This window comes from Primulina eburnea, chromosome 3 (genome assembly GCF_022965805.1).
Source record: "Primulina eburnea isolate SZY01 chromosome 3, ASM2296580v1, whole genome shotgun sequence".
NCBI classification, from domain to species: domain Eukaryota; kingdom Viridiplantae; phylum Streptophyta; class Magnoliopsida; order Lamiales; family Gesneriaceae; genus Primulina; species Primulina eburnea.
This window is the reverse complement of record NC_133103.1, coordinates 46634290-46652579: the sequence shown is the minus strand read 5'-3', so window position 1 is coordinate 46652579 and position 18290 is coordinate 46634290. Positions and strand designations below refer to the sequence as shown.

The 18290-nt window shown below is 33.3% G+C and overlaps 2 protein-coding genes across 3 annotated transcripts; one reads left to right on the top strand and one right to left on the bottom strand.

The window, feature by feature from the left end:
• The first annotated feature begins 475 nt into the window (after positions 1 to 475).
• Positions 476 to 9479, top strand: LOC140828515 (uncharacterized). Its single transcript, XM_073191452.1, has 2 exons — positions 476 to 1078; positions 9384 to 9479. Exons 1-2 carry the CDS (start codon positions 570 to 572, stop codon positions 9421 to 9423), a joined length of 549 nt encoding a protein of 182 aa, XP_073047553.1. The 5' UTR covers positions 476 to 569; the 3' UTR covers positions 9424 to 9479.
• A 5013-nt stretch (positions 9480 to 14492) lies between these two features.
• LOC140827681 (probable serine/threonine-protein kinase PBL2) lies at positions 14493 to 17186 on the bottom strand. 2 transcript variants are annotated; one of them, XM_073190456.1, is made up of 6 exons: positions 16920 to 17186; positions 15704 to 15969; positions 15480 to 15615; positions 15250 to 15386; positions 15059 to 15182; positions 14493 to 14978 (listed from the first exon to the last, which is right to left on the bottom strand). In XM_073190456.1, exons 1-6 carry the CDS (start codon positions 17065 to 17067, stop codon positions 14689 to 14691), a joined length of 1101 nt encoding a protein of 366 aa, XP_073046557.1. In that variant the 5' UTR covers positions 17068 to 17186; the 3' UTR covers positions 14493 to 14688. The 2 variants fall into 2 exon arrangements, with proteins under 2 accessions (XP_073046557.1, XP_073046558.1); XM_073190457.1 differs by having other exon boundaries at positions 15704 to 16063; positions 16920 to 17054.
• Positions 17187 to 18290: the final 1104 nt, after the last annotated feature.

Sequence of the window (18290 nt, the reverse complement as noted above, 5' to 3'; positions counted from 1 at the left end):
CCACCTCCGCTTCTGGCCGACCACCGCCGACATCCCCCGCCGGCTGCCGCCGCCGCCTCCGGCCGACCGCCGCCTTCGGAGTGGAAGAAAGAAAAAAAAGAGTAAAAAGCAATTTAATACTTTCATCAAAAAATTCAAAATTATCCTACACTTAAAAATTTTACCAAACAAAATACTATTTTATACCATATATTACATTTTTACGACAATCATTTTTTTTATAATTTACATACTAATCATTAGTTTATTTTAACCAAACGCTGCCTAAAAGTATTACTTTTTATTGTGAATATCTCATAAATAAAGATTAATGAGATCGTATCACAAGATACCAACTCCTCAAATTTGAATAGTTAGAAAACCAAAACCTAAAATAGACAATGATTTTTAATATTTAAATTTAAATTTTTATAACTTTGTACCAAATGAGATATTTTATGTCGTTTATGCCAAATTCCCAATCCCAATCCCAATCCCAATCCCAATCCCAATCTAATCATTAGTGATTTTTAATTGATTTGTTCTCATCCTGGAGGCAGGCAAGGCAGGCAGATGAAAGCACGCCGTTAATGGGGCTCTCAGCTTCGAAACGAGTTCGAAGACACCTCCAAGCCTCACCCCAATTCAGCTCAGCCTGCGACACGGTCTACGCCAACTGCCTCTCCCTGAGCCAACACGCCTTCGCCGGAATTAAACCCTACCAGCTTTGCTCCGCCGTAGAGCAGCTCCACCACGTTCTATCCCACTCCATGCCCCTAATCTCGAAGTGGGTCTCACAACCTCCGGACCGGGAACGAGTGGACCGGGCTTTCAGATCCGTGATTCGTTCTCGCGGGCCTGGTTCGACGGTGGCTCAGGAGGAGGACGCTGTGCTGGATGAGGCAGAGTTCGAGGAATTAGCGTCGGAGGTGTTTGCGGAATGTCTCGCGTCGAAAATGGAGAGGGAGGCGTTGAAGAAAGTCGCTGTTGGAGTGGTGGGGATTGGTGGCGTGGGTGCGGTGGTGAAGCCAGGTAATGGTGTTTTGGTGGCGGCGATTGCTGCCTACGCTCTTGGTATTGGGATTGATCTTTATCTTAAGTTTGATGGTTAAATTTGTTATTTTCATTTTATGTTCAGTTCGCATATAAAATAATAAGCATTTTACTTTTTAAATCAGTTAAAACAGATTGTTACACATTAAAATTCCAAATAAGATATATTTTGAGCATGAAATAATTTTGAACCAAATAATATGATAATATATTTCAAAATTTTGCCACGTAAACTGAAATTTGACTATATACAAAACCAAAATCTCGAAAAAAAAATGAAATATATAATACTAACATCAGATAAAGTTATTATATATACATAAGTGTGAATAAATGATAATGTTGTAAAATCTAACATGGTTCATGATCAATTATAATTCAAACACATATAATTTGACATATATATAGATCTTAGAACTTCATAATAATCGCATTCTATTAGTTATTAAATAATTAATTACTAACCTTTGTTTGTCATAAATTCTTTCTGCTATGCAATTGAAGAAAACAATTTCCTTTTCTTTCCTCATTCTCGAGTCAAGAGCTTTCTCTTGAGTGATAGATTATGATATATGTGCTCCTCTCTTACAGGGAGAGAGATGATCATTTCACATAAATCAGATCAAATGACACGTTCTATCAACGTGTGTTAGTAGTATAAAACCACTCTGGCCAATTCAACTTCCAGTGAATCGAGAAGAAGGTCCTAGAATATCCTTTTTATTAATTTAGTAATAAACATTATCTGTTAAACCATAAATTAGATATTAAAATATTAATTAAATATCAAATTATAATGTGGCACGTAGGCCACAAAACTAACATTTTCTCACTTGGCCCATGTGGTAGAACTAATTATTATGGTTTAAATAAATAACAACTTAATGCTTAGAGCATAAACATAAAGATATTTATTTATTGGTCACATCGTAACATTATAAAATAAGTATTTATTAATATGAGTCATGGCGGTTCTACATCATTAATTTGACATAGATCCTTCCATGCACCACGATATTAATGTTTACTAAATATGACTCATAAACGAAAAATTAATAACGGTCCACATTGATGTCTTTGTTAAGACTAAATTAGTCAACTTCATACACATACTAATAACAAACATAATGTTGTTTGATATCAGAAACAATATATTAATGAGCTTGCATTGAGATGTCAAATAAATGAAATTCATCAAAACCATTTTATAATGCTCATTCGCTCGACATGTTCAATAAATGTCTTGGGAGCTAACCTTTTTGTCAACGGATCCGCAATCATGAGATTTGTACTAATATGCTCATTTGACATCTTTTGTTTTTGAACTTATTCTTTAACATCAAGATATTTTAATTCCACGTGATTTGCACCTTTAGAATACTTGTCGTTTCTTGAGAAGAAGACTGCTGCAGAATTATCACGATAAATTTTCAGTGGCCTGGCAATACTGTCGACTATTCCAAGTCCTGAAATAAAGTTTAGCAGCCAATTCCATTGAATTGTGGCTTCAAAACATGCCACAAATTCAGCTTCCATAGTGGATCTTGCAATTACAGACTATTTCACACTTTGCCATGAGATTGCTCCTTCAACTAAAAGAAACAAATAACCAAATGTAGACTTTCTTGTATCAACACATACGGCAAAATTTGAATCTGAATATCCAATCACTTCTAGATGATCAGATCTTCGATAAGTAAGCATATGATCTTTTGTTTCTTGCAAGTACCTCAATACTTTCTTTGCTGCTTTCCAGTGTTCTAAATCTGGATTACTCTGAAAACGACCAAGCATTCCAACAAAAAAACTGATGTCTGGCCTCGTAAAGTTTGTGCATACATCAAGCTCCCAACAATGGATGCATAAGGAATGTCATTCATTTGTTTGCGTTCCAATTCATTCTTTGGACATTGCATAAGACCATATTTATCTCCTTTCTGAATGGAACTATACTTTATGAGCATTTTTCCATCTTAAATCTCTCCAGAACTTTGATAATGTATGCTTTTTGAGACAACATTTCTTGTGATCTATCTCGAAATATTTCAATTCCGGTCACATAGGTTGGTTCACCCATATTTTTCATTTCAAATTTCTTAGAGAAATTTCTTGGTTTCATGTAATAAACCAAGATAATTCGTTGCAAGCAAGATATCATCAACATACAGAATAAGAAAAATAAACTTGCTCCCACTGATTTTCAGATAATATACACCGATCAACTGTGTTTTCCTTAAATCCAAAAGAAGTGGTGGTATCATTGAACTTAAAATACCATTGACGAGAAGCTTGTTTAAGTCAGTATATTGATTTATTAAGTTTACACATCTTGTGTTCCTTTCCATCTATGGAAAAACCTTCACGTTGATCCATATAAACTTCTTCCTCCAAATTCCCATTCAAAAAGGCAGTTTTCACATCCATTTGGTGAAGCTCTAAGTCATAATGAGCCACCAAAGCCATTATAATTCTAAATGAATTTTTCTTAGAGACGGGTGAAAAAGGTCTCTTTGTAGTCAATACTACTTTTCTGAGAGAATCCTTTGGCGACAAGTCTGGCCTTGTATCTTTCAATATTTCCATTAGAGTTGTATTTGGTCTTAAAAACCCATTTACATCCGACTTTCTTACGACCTTCTGGTAATTCAACAAGATCCCAGACTTCATTATGAACCTTTGATTCCAACTCTTCTTTCATGGCATCTAACCATTTATTAGAATTAGTGCCTTTTATGGCTTGTGAAAAAGAAACTGGATCATCATCGATTCCTATATTGAATTCATGTTCTTGAAGATAAACAACATAATCATCAGAAATAGCAGGCCTTTTTTTTTGTCTTTCAGACCTTTTTAATGCCATTTCATGTGTTTCATCCATGGCAGGTTCGTTGATAATGATTTCATTTATAGGAGTTTGATCATTTACATGTCCTTGCAAGTTGTTTACGAGTTCAACAACAGTAGGAACAACAACATGAGAAAAAGTCTTAGGTAAATGAATATCTACCCTTACTTCTTCAATGTTCACTTTACGTGGCTCTTTACTCCCACTAATGTCATCATTTTCAATAAACCTAGCATTTCCAGATTCACAATTCCTGTACTATGGTTAGGACAATAAAATTTATTTCTTTTCGATTTTTCTGGATAACCAATGAAAAAACCACTGATTGTTCTTGCATCCAGCTTCTTTTCATGTGGATTATAAATTCTTATTTCTGCTGGACAACCCCAAACATGCAGGTGCCTTAAACTAGGTTTTCTACTAGTCCATAACTCAAAAGGAGTTTTAGGAACTGCCTTACTAGGAACCCTATTCAATAAATACGCAACAGTTTTTAACTCATGTATCCACAAGGACATGGGTAATGATGACTTACTCATCATACTCCTAACCATTTCTAATAAAGTATCGTTACGCTTTTCTGCTACACCATTTTGTTGTGGTGTACCTGGCATAATGTATTGAGCACAAATGGCATGTTTCTCAAGGAATTTAGCAAACGGACATGGACAATGTCCCGATTCATCATATTTCCATAATACTCACCACCTCTATCAGATTGAACAATTTTCACTTTTCTATCTAATTGTCTTTCAACCTCATTTATAAACACCTCTAAGGTATTTACTGACTGAGATTTTTCATGTAGTAGATAGACATAACCATAACGTGAAAAGTCGTCGATAAAGGTGATGAAATATTTTTCCTTTCCTATAGATGAAATATCAAAAGGCCCACAAATATCGGTGTGTATTATTTCAAGGAGTTGTGAGCTTGTTGTGGCTCCTTTCTTCGCGTGTTTTGTTTGTTTTCCTTTAATACAATCCACACAAATGCCAAGATCGGTAAAATACAAATCTGGTAGGATTTCATTCTTTATCAATCTCTCTAATCTTTCTTTGGAGATATGCCCCAAACGTTTATGCCACAAGTTACCAGACCTTTCATTTACTAAAGCACGTTTAGTTCCAATATTATGATGCAAGCTTAAAAGAGTCTCATCAAAGAGATTATCAAGACTAAATTTATACACTAAAACAAAAATTGCTTTTCGGAGCGTGCAAATTATTTTTCGCGGCGCGCATTGCACGTTGCACAACGGCAAGCTGTTAAAAGTTCAATATTATCCGTGGCGTACATGTGCACGCTGTTAATACTATTATCCGCTTAATACAATCATCCGCAGCGTGCAATGTACGCCGTTAATATTCCTTCTAAAATTTCAAAAATTAGCGACAGTTCAAAAACCGTCGCTAATTGTACGTTTAGCGATCGTCGCTAAGTTTAGCGACGGTATATCATAATCCGTTAATGTCTAGACACGATTTTTTTTAAATAATTTACTATTAACAGAGCGCATAAACATGCACGCTGTTAATAATACTATTTACGGCGTGCCTTTATTGTGCGCTGCGAAAATTGCATAGGTTATTAATAGTTCACATATTATTGCACGCTGTCGTTTATATAATTTATTAACAACACATATAAATGCATGATATGGATATTACTATTTGCAGCGTGCTTTTACTGCACGACGTTATTTCTGTCAAGTGCAACAATATTAACATCACACATATGGGTGCTCGCCGTTAAAAGTAATATTCGCAGCGTGCTCTTAATGCATGCTGTTGATGACGTGCTGCGGAAAATCATTTTTCTTGTAGTGATATAAGTCATCACTGATTATACCAGAACCAATGAAAAGATTTTGTTTGAACAAACAGAAACATCCATTTCCAAATTTAAAACAATAACCAACATAATCAAGTCTTGACAAGGAAACTAAATTGCGAGAAACAATAGGTACATAAAGAGTTTCAAACAAATCTAAATGATGCCAGTATCTAGAATTAAATGATAGGTTCCAATGGCTTCAACTGGGGCTTTGACTCGATTTCCCATATAAACATACTTTTCATTTGGATTTGTGATTCGGGTAGTAAGGAATCCCTGCATCGAATTTGAAACATAAGCGGTACATCCAGAATCAAGCCACCATGTGTTATTAGGAACTTCAACTAAATTTGATTCAAAACATACGAAAACATGAAACATACATTTTTTTTCGAACCACGCCTTACGTTTCAGGCAATCTTTCTGAAAGTGTCCTTCTTTTCCACAAAAAGCGACACTTAAATTGTTGTGTTCCTTTTCCTGGATTTGAGCAGATGACTCTTTCACATTATGTAGTCTTTGTTTGCCCTTTCCATGATTTTTTCCAGCTTTCTTTCTAGCTCCTTGATTGGTTACGAAATGAATAGAATGAGTTCCTTGATTAATAAGTCTTGTTTCCTCCTGAACTAGCATACTGTGAAGTTCATTCACATTCCATTTGTCTTTCATGGTGTTATAGTTCATTGGAATGGACCATACTCAGATGATAATGAGTTTATGATCAACTGAATCAGGAAATTCTCATCCATATTCATCCACAAGGACTTAAGTCTTGCTGCAATGTTCGTCATTTCAATAACATGTTCATGCATGGTACGAGAACCATCAAACTTCATAGTGGTTAAAGTAGCCATTAACATCCCAGCAAGAGACTCATCAGTAGTTTGGGAACGTTCTCCCAAAAATTTCATAAATTCCTTAGCACTGTCAGTAGAAGGAAGAGCAGACTTGATGTTTTTTGCCACACTCATTCGCATAAACATTAAGCTCAGTCTATTTGATCTTTCACGAGCTTCAAGAATGATCTTTTCATCATCACTACTAATATCAGTAATAGCAGCAGGTTTATCAACTTGAAGTGACAAATCAAGACCCAAAACACCAAGGTGAAATTGGATTGGTTCGCTCCAATCAGAGAAGTTGATACCATTAAACATGGAAATAGAAGAAGCACGCGATTGAAGTGAAACAGGAACAGATACTGAAAGAATAATATCATAATTACAGATTTAGTACCAATAAATATTAATTTATATTGATGGTTCACCTTTGGGTAATACAACAATATATAAACATTATGAAGCTTAATAGTTTACTGTAATTTGGTAATCAAGATATTTAAGAAAAAATATTTTGTTATCTTTGGATACACAAAATATGTGAAGACTCAAAGAAATAGCTACACAATTAGCTACACAAAGCCATGAATTAAAACCCATTCAAACAATATACAATCTTTGGCACGGTGGGGGGGGGGGTCGGGGGGGGGGGGGGGGGGAGGTCTAAAGTCATATTAGTGTCTATAAATAGTGGCAAATGAATGAATGAAAATCACACCAAAACAACATCAAAAGTTCTCTCCAAAAGTTGCAATTTTCGAGTACCAAATATTCTGCACAATTTCAGAAGGTTGTGCTCATAGTTTTACATGTACAAATCCGATCTCCACCGTTCAAAATACACTTACACGTGTTTTGAGCAACATATCCAAAATTCAGATTGATCCCACGGTTCAAGTAGGTGCAAACATTTTTGCAAAGTGACTGGTCGGTGTCAAACTACAACTTGTTATTCCAAGATTTGGAAATCTTTCAAGTAAGTGGGTTTTTGCTATAATCTTATGTACACTTGCCTTTCATAAGTGTACTACTTGATATATATATCGACATACTTGTTCTTTGTAAGTATGTCTATATTTTCTTAAAAATACGTTATGTATGTTTCTTGAAATTCGATCGGCATGATATATTCGTTCTTATTTGTTATGAATATTCTTGAACAATTTGTTGTTGGATATTAGTTATAATATTTGAAACCATGTTTGAAATATTTGAAATGCACTGTAATGATTTGAATTAGAAATGACAAGGAAATTCTGATATTTGATATGTTTTGTTTAAGGCCCTGATGCAGTGGGATATAATAACCGTTATTTTGGCATCACCCCTTAGAGGAGTAACATATATGGGACTTATCAGTAAACCATGAAAAATGAGATGATTTTCAGTGCTATGTTTGTATCTTGTTTGTATTCGATTCAACATGCTTATGATTGAAATTATGATAACATACTCGTATAATTATAACCTTGATATTTGTTATGCCTGATCGACTCTCATTTACTGAGTATTTCTCAAATACTCACTCCTTACATTCCCACCCCAGATAATAACGAGGAACAAATCGAAGATAAAGAACAAGAATATTTTTGGGGATGGTGATCCGATTCAAGACCAGTCTTGTTATTCTATCTTTTAGTTAGATTATTGTATTTTACGCTTCCACATTTCGTTTTAATCGCATTGTAAAAACGATTATTGATTTATGTAATGGACTGACTTTTGACTATTTGATGTACTACATGGCTTGTTGTTATACGATTTTAAATTATTAAACAACACCGATGACACGTCTCGGTTTCGGGGCGTGGCAAAATATCTAACATAATATGTTAATACCACATTTTATATTCATATATTATAAGAACAAATTATCAACTTTTGGGTGATCCGTAAATACCTTATAGTTATGAATTTTTAATTACCTACAACTCTAGTTTTACTTCCAAGCATCACATACTTACAGGTAATTAAAGTTTGATTATATAATTTAGAACTTATTAACTTTATGGTAAGATAACTTTAGTGATTAACAAACAAACATTAAATAAATTCAAATTATATAACTTGAGCAACGTTCAAGTATATATGAAAAGGTCTTGATTTGCCATCATATTTTAAGTAATATAGACGACATAAAAATTTGGTGGCAAATATATATAATCATTAACACAAAGGTGATCATCTTTCCAGCGGAATATAATCTCATTTGAATTATGAGTTCATGAATTATAATATAAACAAATAAAAAATCATGTGTTTAACCTGGTTCCGATACCACATGTAAAATCTAACATGATTCATGACAAAATTATAATTCAAACACATATAATTTGACATATATATACATATTAGAACTTCATAATAATCACGTTCCCCTAGTTCCAAAATAATTAATTATGAACATTTGTTTGCCAAAGATTCCTTCTGCTGCGCAATTGAAGAAAACAATTTCCCTCTCTTTCCTAATTCTCCAGTGACAGAGCTTTCTCTTGATGATAAATTATGATTTATGTGCTCCTCTCTTATAGGGAGAGAGAGGACCGTTTCACGTGAATCGGATAAAATGACACGTTCTATCAACGTGTGTTAGTAGTATAAAACCACTCTGATCAATTCAACTTCCAGTGAGTTGAAAGGACTTCTTAGTCATTTAATAATAAATATTATCTATTAAACCATAAATTAGATATTAAAATATTAATTAAATATCTAATAATAATGTGGTACATGGCCCACAAAACTAACAAATGTAACATCGAATCTTGTTAGAAAAGAAGCGTCTCAAAATGAATGTCATCTTTCCAACCGCAAACACTCTGCGTATGTAGTTTTGGATCCCCAAATGTTTCCAAAGAAGGAAAAAGATAAACAGTAAAAGGGCTATTTCTTTCTGACATCCCACTTAGGAGAAAAAGATGGAAGATGTGGAACAAATCAAGCAAGTGAGAGCGGATGTTGTGTGTGGTTTGACCTCTATATATAGACGCTTGGATACTATATGGACAGTCATAAACTGACTATCTGAAAGGTCAAAGGTTGTTCAGTTGAGGAAGCAATAGTCAAACATGTGGAGCACCGACATTCAGACAAATGGAAGGTCACATCCAAAACACTTTCACAAAATGTAACTTAATATAATTTCATCAACATTAAGATTATTTTCTTATGTGAGACACTAATCATTCCCAATGTAACCATCCACTTGACAAGCCAATTATATTTTAATCCAATTTCCATTCAAAAATTGAAAAGCCCAAGTCCAAAGTGTCCAAAGTCCAACAAAGAATGAACTAAAGTATTATCATGAGAGGAGAATCAAAACATTGATTTACTAGACCAAGGAAGATGTTTCCTAGGGTTTTCTTGAAGTGACACAAAAGCATACATACCTTTAGGTAGACAGACATTATGAGATCATTATAGCTCCCCTTGAAAGGAATAAATTCGAACGTTATATCAAATGGCGAGCTCTCGACGGCAGCGCGAAATACATCTACATAAAACCCATCAAAAGTTGTTATATTTTGTTGTTCGTCATGATGCGAGGTTATAAACTCATCAAACGGATTCGATATTGGAATCGCCACCCTAAAACTTCTCCCACTCGTTTGGATCAACTGATATTCTGTTGTAACAACAGAAATTCCGGGCGCGCCAGATAATGGTTTCAAGAGAACCGGCCTCAGAGGAGGATTTATTATTGGTTAATGCATTCATTTCTTTAGACAGTCCAAAAGCTGATGTCCAGAAACCTACTCTTCTTTCCCCTTTTCCTAGCACATTCACTATTTCTCAAGTGTCTTGCACTAATTTTCTATTCACCAAATGTATGCAAATATATGTAATCAACTACACAAAAACTCTTGTGAGACGGTCTAATGAGTCAATTTTGTAAGACGGGTCTAACGTGTTTTCACGATTAAAGATTTGTAAGCAGAGTTGACTCGTTTCATGATAAAATATTTGTGAGAGCATCTCAAAGATCTACTCAATCAATTAATACATGATCATTCACACCAAATGACTAAGTGATTTTATTTAGAAGAATAATAATGTTTTTGGTTCTTGTTGTTTATTTTTACATTTATATTGCTTTACTTGTTTGATATTTTCTTGTTCTATAAGTTGCAAGATACGTACGATCTAAAGTCCAAAGTTTAGAAAATTACTTTTGGAAAGCTAATTAAGTAGCAAAATCCCACTCTTAAATTCATTAATATATATATATATATATATATATATATATATATATATATATATATATTATTTTTCAGTTATCTATAATATATCAACAACATTGTTGTGTAAAATTATACATTACTTGTGCATGTTACTAAATATAATATTTTTTGTTATTTATAACTTTTAATTCAGATCATATCATTCTAATTTTAAAAGTTATTTATTTTTAAAATATAACATACAAATGATCCCAAGAAAAAAGAAAAGATAACATACAAAAAGTTAAAATACAAGACTACTTATCCATATTTTTTTCGTTTATTTCAATAATATTCTTATCGGATATTTCTTCACGCTTTATATCTGGGAAAACTCAATATTAATAATTATTTTTTTTTTTACTTGCAATTTTAATATTATATGTTTTCAAATTTCTATCTTCCATATTTGGGTCATGCAAATTGGCGAGAAAATTGTTTTTCATTGATAAAAGGGCTACAAGCCTGCAACTTATTTTATGCTAAAATTGAAAACCCAGGAAAAAAAGGAAATGATAGAAATCGTTCTTAAAAAAATTAATGATAAAAAATGTATTAATCTACTAAATAATGGCAAAATATATATTTATCAGTAATAACTGTAGAGATTATATATCCCAAATGAGTGCGTTAAAGGGCGAACCCATTGCTTAAATCTTCCTGTGTTTTAGCGGAAAAACTTTTTTATTATAAATGTTTTTACATGAAATTAAATATAATAATGATTTTTTTTAAACGGAAAAACTTTTTTATTATAAATGTTTTTACATGAAATTAAATATAATAATGATTTTTTTTTAAAAAAAAAAAATCTCCCCCAGATTCTAATTAACACTAGTAAATATTCTCCTTAATTATTAATTTTTTTTTGTAAGGTTCTTGAAATAAAAATCTACAAGGTTATGCTTGTAGTGTTGAATTTCAAATATATTTTGGTTGTTTAGAGAAGTGAGACCATAAACTCCAAATTCACATTTTGCATGTTTATATGGTATTTCATGTTAATAAGGATGAATTTCAAGTTCAATAAATATAGAGTAGGTCTCTTGTGAGACGATCTCACGAATCTTTATCTTTGAGACGGGTTAACCCTACAGATATTCACAATAAAAAGTAGAGTGAGTCTTATGTGAGACCGTCTCACGGATCTTAATCCGTGAGACGGGTCAACCCTACCCATATTCACAATAAAAAGTAATACTCTTAGCATAAAAAGTAATACTTTTATATGGGTGACCCAAATAAGAGATCCGTCTCACAGATACGACCCGTGAGACCGTCTCACACAAGTTTTTGCCTAAAAAGTAATACTCTTAGCATAAAAAGTGATATTTTTTCATGGATGACCCAAATAAGAGACCCCTCTCACAAAATACGACCTGTGAGACCGTCTCACACAAGTTTTTGTCATAATTATATCATTTGAAATCGATCATACTTTATATTATTAATGTGTAAATAATAAAATGTTTGAATTTAAGATTTAATCTTTTCTTTCATTTTGAAAAATAAAACTAATAGTAAGTGATATTCATCTTTGTTTTTTATTTTATAAACTTAATTAAGATTGATGATATTTTAATTAAAAAAATAAATGTGAAATTTAAAGAAACATTCATGGTACTTTTGTGTAGCTAGCTTCTATTTATTATTAATTGTGATGTTTTGAGCAATTTATCAAAACTTGAGATATTGATTGTAGGCCAATTTGATAGACGTGTAATATTTGATATTTAATAAAAAAAATTGGTAGTTTTATTTGTCGTACTGTTGAGGATTTCAATATTATGTTCCAAGCATGTTTGTAAGAATATTTTTTTAATATGTTAATTATTAGTTTATTCCGATTTTATTATGTATTCAATTAAATTGTTTCGAGTGTATGAATAAATAAAATAAGTGAACAATATTTCTTCCTCACTTCTGCTAAGTTTTGTTATTATATATTTCATTTCTTGGACTTCTACAAATCACTACGAGTATAAGAAAAATTATTCTCATATTTATGAAAATAGTGCATGGTAGTTCTTTTATCGTTGAAGTTTTGCCAAACTAAATTTTTCAAAAGATAAAATAATATGGTGATATTCTTTATGTTGATTAATTATTTTGAAAAATAAAATTTGACCCCCAAAAAAATAAGATGTCTGGCTTTGTCTTTAGGTGTCACATTAGTACTTACGATGAAAAATAACTAAAATTGTCAAAAATTGAAAAATATATGAATACTGGTGAAATTAACAACATAGAGGCCAAAATTTAAACAAACAAAAATATATGACCAAAATTACAGTATAAAAGAATATGGTGATATTCTTTATGTTGATTAATTATTTTGAAGAAATAAAATTCGTCCCCCAAAAATAAGATGCCTAACTTTGTTCTTAGGTGTTACATCAGTACTTAAGATGACAAATAACTATAATTGACGAAAATTGAAAAATATATGACTATCGGTGAAATTGAACAACATAGAGACTAAAATTTAAAACAAAAAAACAAACATATATGACCAAAATTACACTATTTTTCTTTAGATTTTTAGCATTCCAAAGGATATATTGTATATGTTTAACCTACTAGAGCACTTTATCTATAAGGACAACGTTGCCTTACTATTTTTAGAATTAATTTGATGAAGGAAATATGTTTACAGAGGAGAGACTACCCCCATATGTTTAACCTGCTGGATGTTACCTGTTGTCAGCGTGAAAATCTCTATGTATGCTGGAATGTGAGACAAAAATGAGTGGCCCAACAAACTAGCCAAAAAAACTAATCGAGTCGATCTCAGACTCGAGTTCGAGTTACGGCTCAAGCTTGCGAGCTGAGCCTGCTCGCGAGCGTACGAGACAATTATTCTTAAGCTCGAGCTCGGTGCGACAAAATAGTTGAGCTCGAGCTCGAGCTCGATTCAATAAAGTTAAAGAACCACCTCGAACAAGTTTCTTACCGAGACGAACTTCGAATAGCTCACGAATCACTTGATTCGTTTATATCTCTAAAAATATGTGGTGTTGTAGTTATTGAAATTTACAAATTTGATCTTGTGATTACCATATCATTTTTGATCTGATTATTAATTAATTTACCGTTTTAGTCAACAAATTTGCATATTTTGCGAATCGCTTGATTCGTTTATATCTCTAACAATATGTGGTGTTGTGGTTATTGGAATTTACAATTTTGATCTTGTGAGTAGCATAATATTTTTGGTCTGGTTATTAATTAATTTACTGTTTTAATCAACAAATGTGCATATTTTTTAAGCAATGTACGAAGCCACATTAGTACATTTGAGTTTTGTCTTTGTGCCACCATTTTTCATTGTCACATAGCATTCTGATGAAAAAGTTAAATTGGAAAAATGCAAATTAATGGACCAACACAGTGAGTTGACTGATAACAAGATAAAAACGAAAATGATGCAAATTACATGATAAAAATATAATTTTTCATATTTTCTATAGATTCGGTTATCAATTTTAATTATATATCAGATCAAGAGTATGCCGCTTTATAAAAATTATAAATACACTGACTCAAATACCATATTCCAAACGTAATTATGGCTCTGTCATTTATATATTATTTATACCATATAATAATACATAAAACTCTCAGATTAAACACCTTGATCATTTCAGTAGCATATGGGCTAGTCTCCATGAGGAGAGACTACCCCATCTGTTTAGTTCTCTCAAGGCTCATAATCAATCAGTGAAACCGTAGCTCATCCACAATTTTAGGACTCAACATCCTTATTTTATCGGGTATCGTTTCGAAACAAGCACGAAAAATAAATCTGCAGAATATATCTTGAACAACATTTTCATGGACCGGGGACAGGAATAGAAGATGGCCATATCTTAGTACTCAAGTATGGTTTAACATACATGATTCTCTGGTATAATCACCCGTCGTTTTTCGGAGCTTGAAGTTTTTGCAGTGAAACTAAAACCTCATCCATTCGAGGTCTGTGTTTTGGGTCTGAATTTAGACATTGAAAAGCAAGTCTCATAACAGCAAGTGCAGCATTTCGAGGGTATTGACCATTCAATTTGGGGTCCACGATCTGTGACAGCTTTTTGTTACCATTCATGAGCAGTTTCGACGTCTGTATATCAACATTTGCACGCCCAGATAGTATTTGTAGCAAAACGACCCCGAAGGCGAATACGTCACATTTGGCAGTCAAGTGACCTAGACAAGTTCATAAGCAAGGTGTTTCTTAGTAGGATGATGTTCAAGGTAACACTGGCTTGTGGAACAACTTAACAAACCTGTAGCAACATACTCAGGTGCAACAAAGCCCCATGTACCCATGACTCGAGTTGATACATGAGATGCATCTCCCGTAGGACCATCCTTGGCTAAACCGAAGCCAGACAATTTAGCATTGAAGTCCTGAAAACCAGAAATAAATACTTGCAACAAGCTGACAATTTACTGCTTAGAAACAATTTTTTATTACCGCATCCAGCAGAATGTTGTCAGCGTGAAAATCTCTATGTATGACTGGAATTTCCCTGTCATGCAAGAAAGATAGGCCTCTAGCAGCACCTATAGCCACTTCGATTCTTGTATCCCAAGAAAGCGCTTGGTGCCCTCCTGTGAAAACAATCCATGAGTAGCAGCTCAAAAGTCGAAGAAATATCAAACCATGGAATATAGACTTGTTTAAGCTTCAAACACGAAAGTTACTTCTGAGTAAGTGATTTCTCAAGCTTCCTTTAGGCAAGAGCTCATAAACCAAAACGAAGTTGCCTCCTTCCGAGCAATATCCAATAAGTTTAACAACATTTGGATGATTGAGTTGGCATAGGTACTTTAGTTCTGTCTGCAAGACTTTGATGGTTGGTAGAACACAACATTCTATGTAAATATGACCAAAGTACTCGGGAATAACTTTAGAAAGAAAAACCTACCGACCACGTCTCAGGGCCTAGAAATGATACATCATTAAATGGTTTCCATTTCTTGACCGCCACAGCGATCCGAGATCGTGAGAGTGCCCTCATAAATCCATTTGCAGCAGTTAGAGTGTCCTCACGAATCCACCCTTTATAAACAATACCAAATGCACCTTCCCCTAAACGCAAGTCCCATTGAAAGTTTCCTGTGGCTTTTTTTATTTCTTTAAAAGCCATAGACCTTGCACTGCGGTTAGTTGGATTGGTCATGCTTGAAGGAGCTGCATAACCGATGGTTACTTTCAAAAACACAAGATGCTCGTGAAGTTCATGTTCAAAAAGAGTAGCACACAAGAACTACACTGGACTTGTGACCTATGCAAGATAGTTTAGGAACTAACTGACCAAACCAAATGGTGAGAAAAGTAAAAAAACCAAAACATTAGATCATATGAGAGTTGGATATGCTGAAAACCGGAACGAACGCAAAACATGTGGTATCAGATTTTTACAAGGTTTTTACACGTGACCTGACTCCTATTTAAATGATTTATATATAAGAGAAACTTACAATATATCAGTCTCATGAGTTGATATGTTTTGAGTTTAGTCTTGTAATTTGTCGACGTTTAGTTTTCATCCAGTAATTTAGAATTTTTTTTTTGTTTAGATCCTTTTTTCACCCGAATACTACACGGATATTTAACATTGAGGCTCTCCAATGTTGCTCTTTATTTTTGCTTAAATATAATTTAATGTATATATATAGTGTATAGACTTGTCACATGAGTTATATTAGAGAACATCAGTTCAAATAAGTCATATTTGGTGGATTTAATAGCTTCGCCGAAGAAACAATCAGCTAGTTTAAAACACTAAGTTGACAAATATTTTGACAGAAAACTCTAGCACATTAATATAATTATGTCATTAAAACATTGATTTTACAATTGCTAATCTTTAAATCAAAACCACACAGAAACATAGAACTCTTTCAATATGGTTTCTTGTGGTTAATTACCACTTAATAAACACCCCAAATTTAACCCATGACTTGATACAAAGTGTTGTAATTTCAAGATTAAAATGGGCTGAAAAATGGAATTGAGAAGTTTGATATTTCCATAATAAACAATCTACTAGTTCTTACTCCCACTGTTTACATCAATAAGAAACCCAGATGCCTCCAGATCATAATTTCCAAAAAAAAAAATAATAACAATAATAATACCGGAAATATCTTGGAAGGATGAATCAAAACTGAAATCAGATGAAACGCTGCAGGAGCTGAAGCTGGAGCAGAGTGCAATTTGTCTAAGCTCCTCCCTTTTGAAAGTGGCTCCAACCAGCCTCTCCCAGTTGTCATACACCGCCGACATGATTTCTGCTTCGAAATCACTCTGTATGAGTAATCAAAGAAAATGAACAATTATTGAGAATGTGGGAATGGAAGAGATTCAAAGGCACCATCGCTTTTTCGTGGAAAATTTAGGAAAATAAAATCCATCAAAAAGTCCTCTCACTACAAATGTCATTTTTGTCCCTCTTTAAATTATTATTTTAAATAATAAAAAACCTAATATATCACTTAATCTTTAATCTACTCTCCAGCCCATCTTGGGCTCATAAAAAATGAGATTGAGACATAAAGGATTCTGATTTTTTTCTTTTAAAAAACAGAGTTGACTCTTTATTATTATATTAATTGTAATTAAACTCTTTAACTTAATTAATTATCTTTTTCTTTCTTTTCTTGGTCGAGGTTACATAATTTTGGTTGACCAAGAAGAAACGTGTCAGGTTTGTTTGTTTTTAAATTATTTTTATTATTAATTTTTGTCTATTCTAATTATCTTATTCTCTTAATTTTTGTTGAATTTTGTAGGATATACCTCTGGGTCGACACAAAAGCATAGCAACAAGGGTCGACCCAAAAACAATCTTGATCGACCCAAAATCAACATGGGTCGACCCAAATATCAACATGGATCAATTAGGTCGACCGAGAAATCACCAGAGTGATTTCTGGGTCGACCCAAAAACTGACCAACAACAAAATTCCACCATAAATACTTAAATAGAAATAAAAAAGTTCAATACAATGTCCAATAGTTAAAAGATCAATACAATTTCGAATGAATATCAAACATATTACACGCTAAAAAATATCTCAACTCGAATACAAAAACAAATACTGTATCGATCCAAGATTGATCGATGCTACCCAACATTTTGCTTGGGTCGACCAAGCATGTTGGGTAAACCAACATAGCTTGGTCGACCCAAGAAAAATTTACCTGGGTCGACCACTATTGGGTCTACCCAAGCTTGGGTAGACCAACAATAAACAATGGTCGATCAAAGCTTGTGACCAAAGCTTGGATTTAGTCGACAGACCATTGATGGTCGACCAAAGCTTTGTTCACAATTCAAGAATTGTGACCAAAGCTTTGGTCAAAGCACTGGGTGGACCAAACAATGATCGACCATTGTTGGGTCTACCCAGCGTGGGTAGACTATTGTTTTTTGGTCGAACCAAAACGTGGTCGAAATTTTCTTCCTCAACCAGTCGATCGATGAACGAAAATAAACAATAAATCGA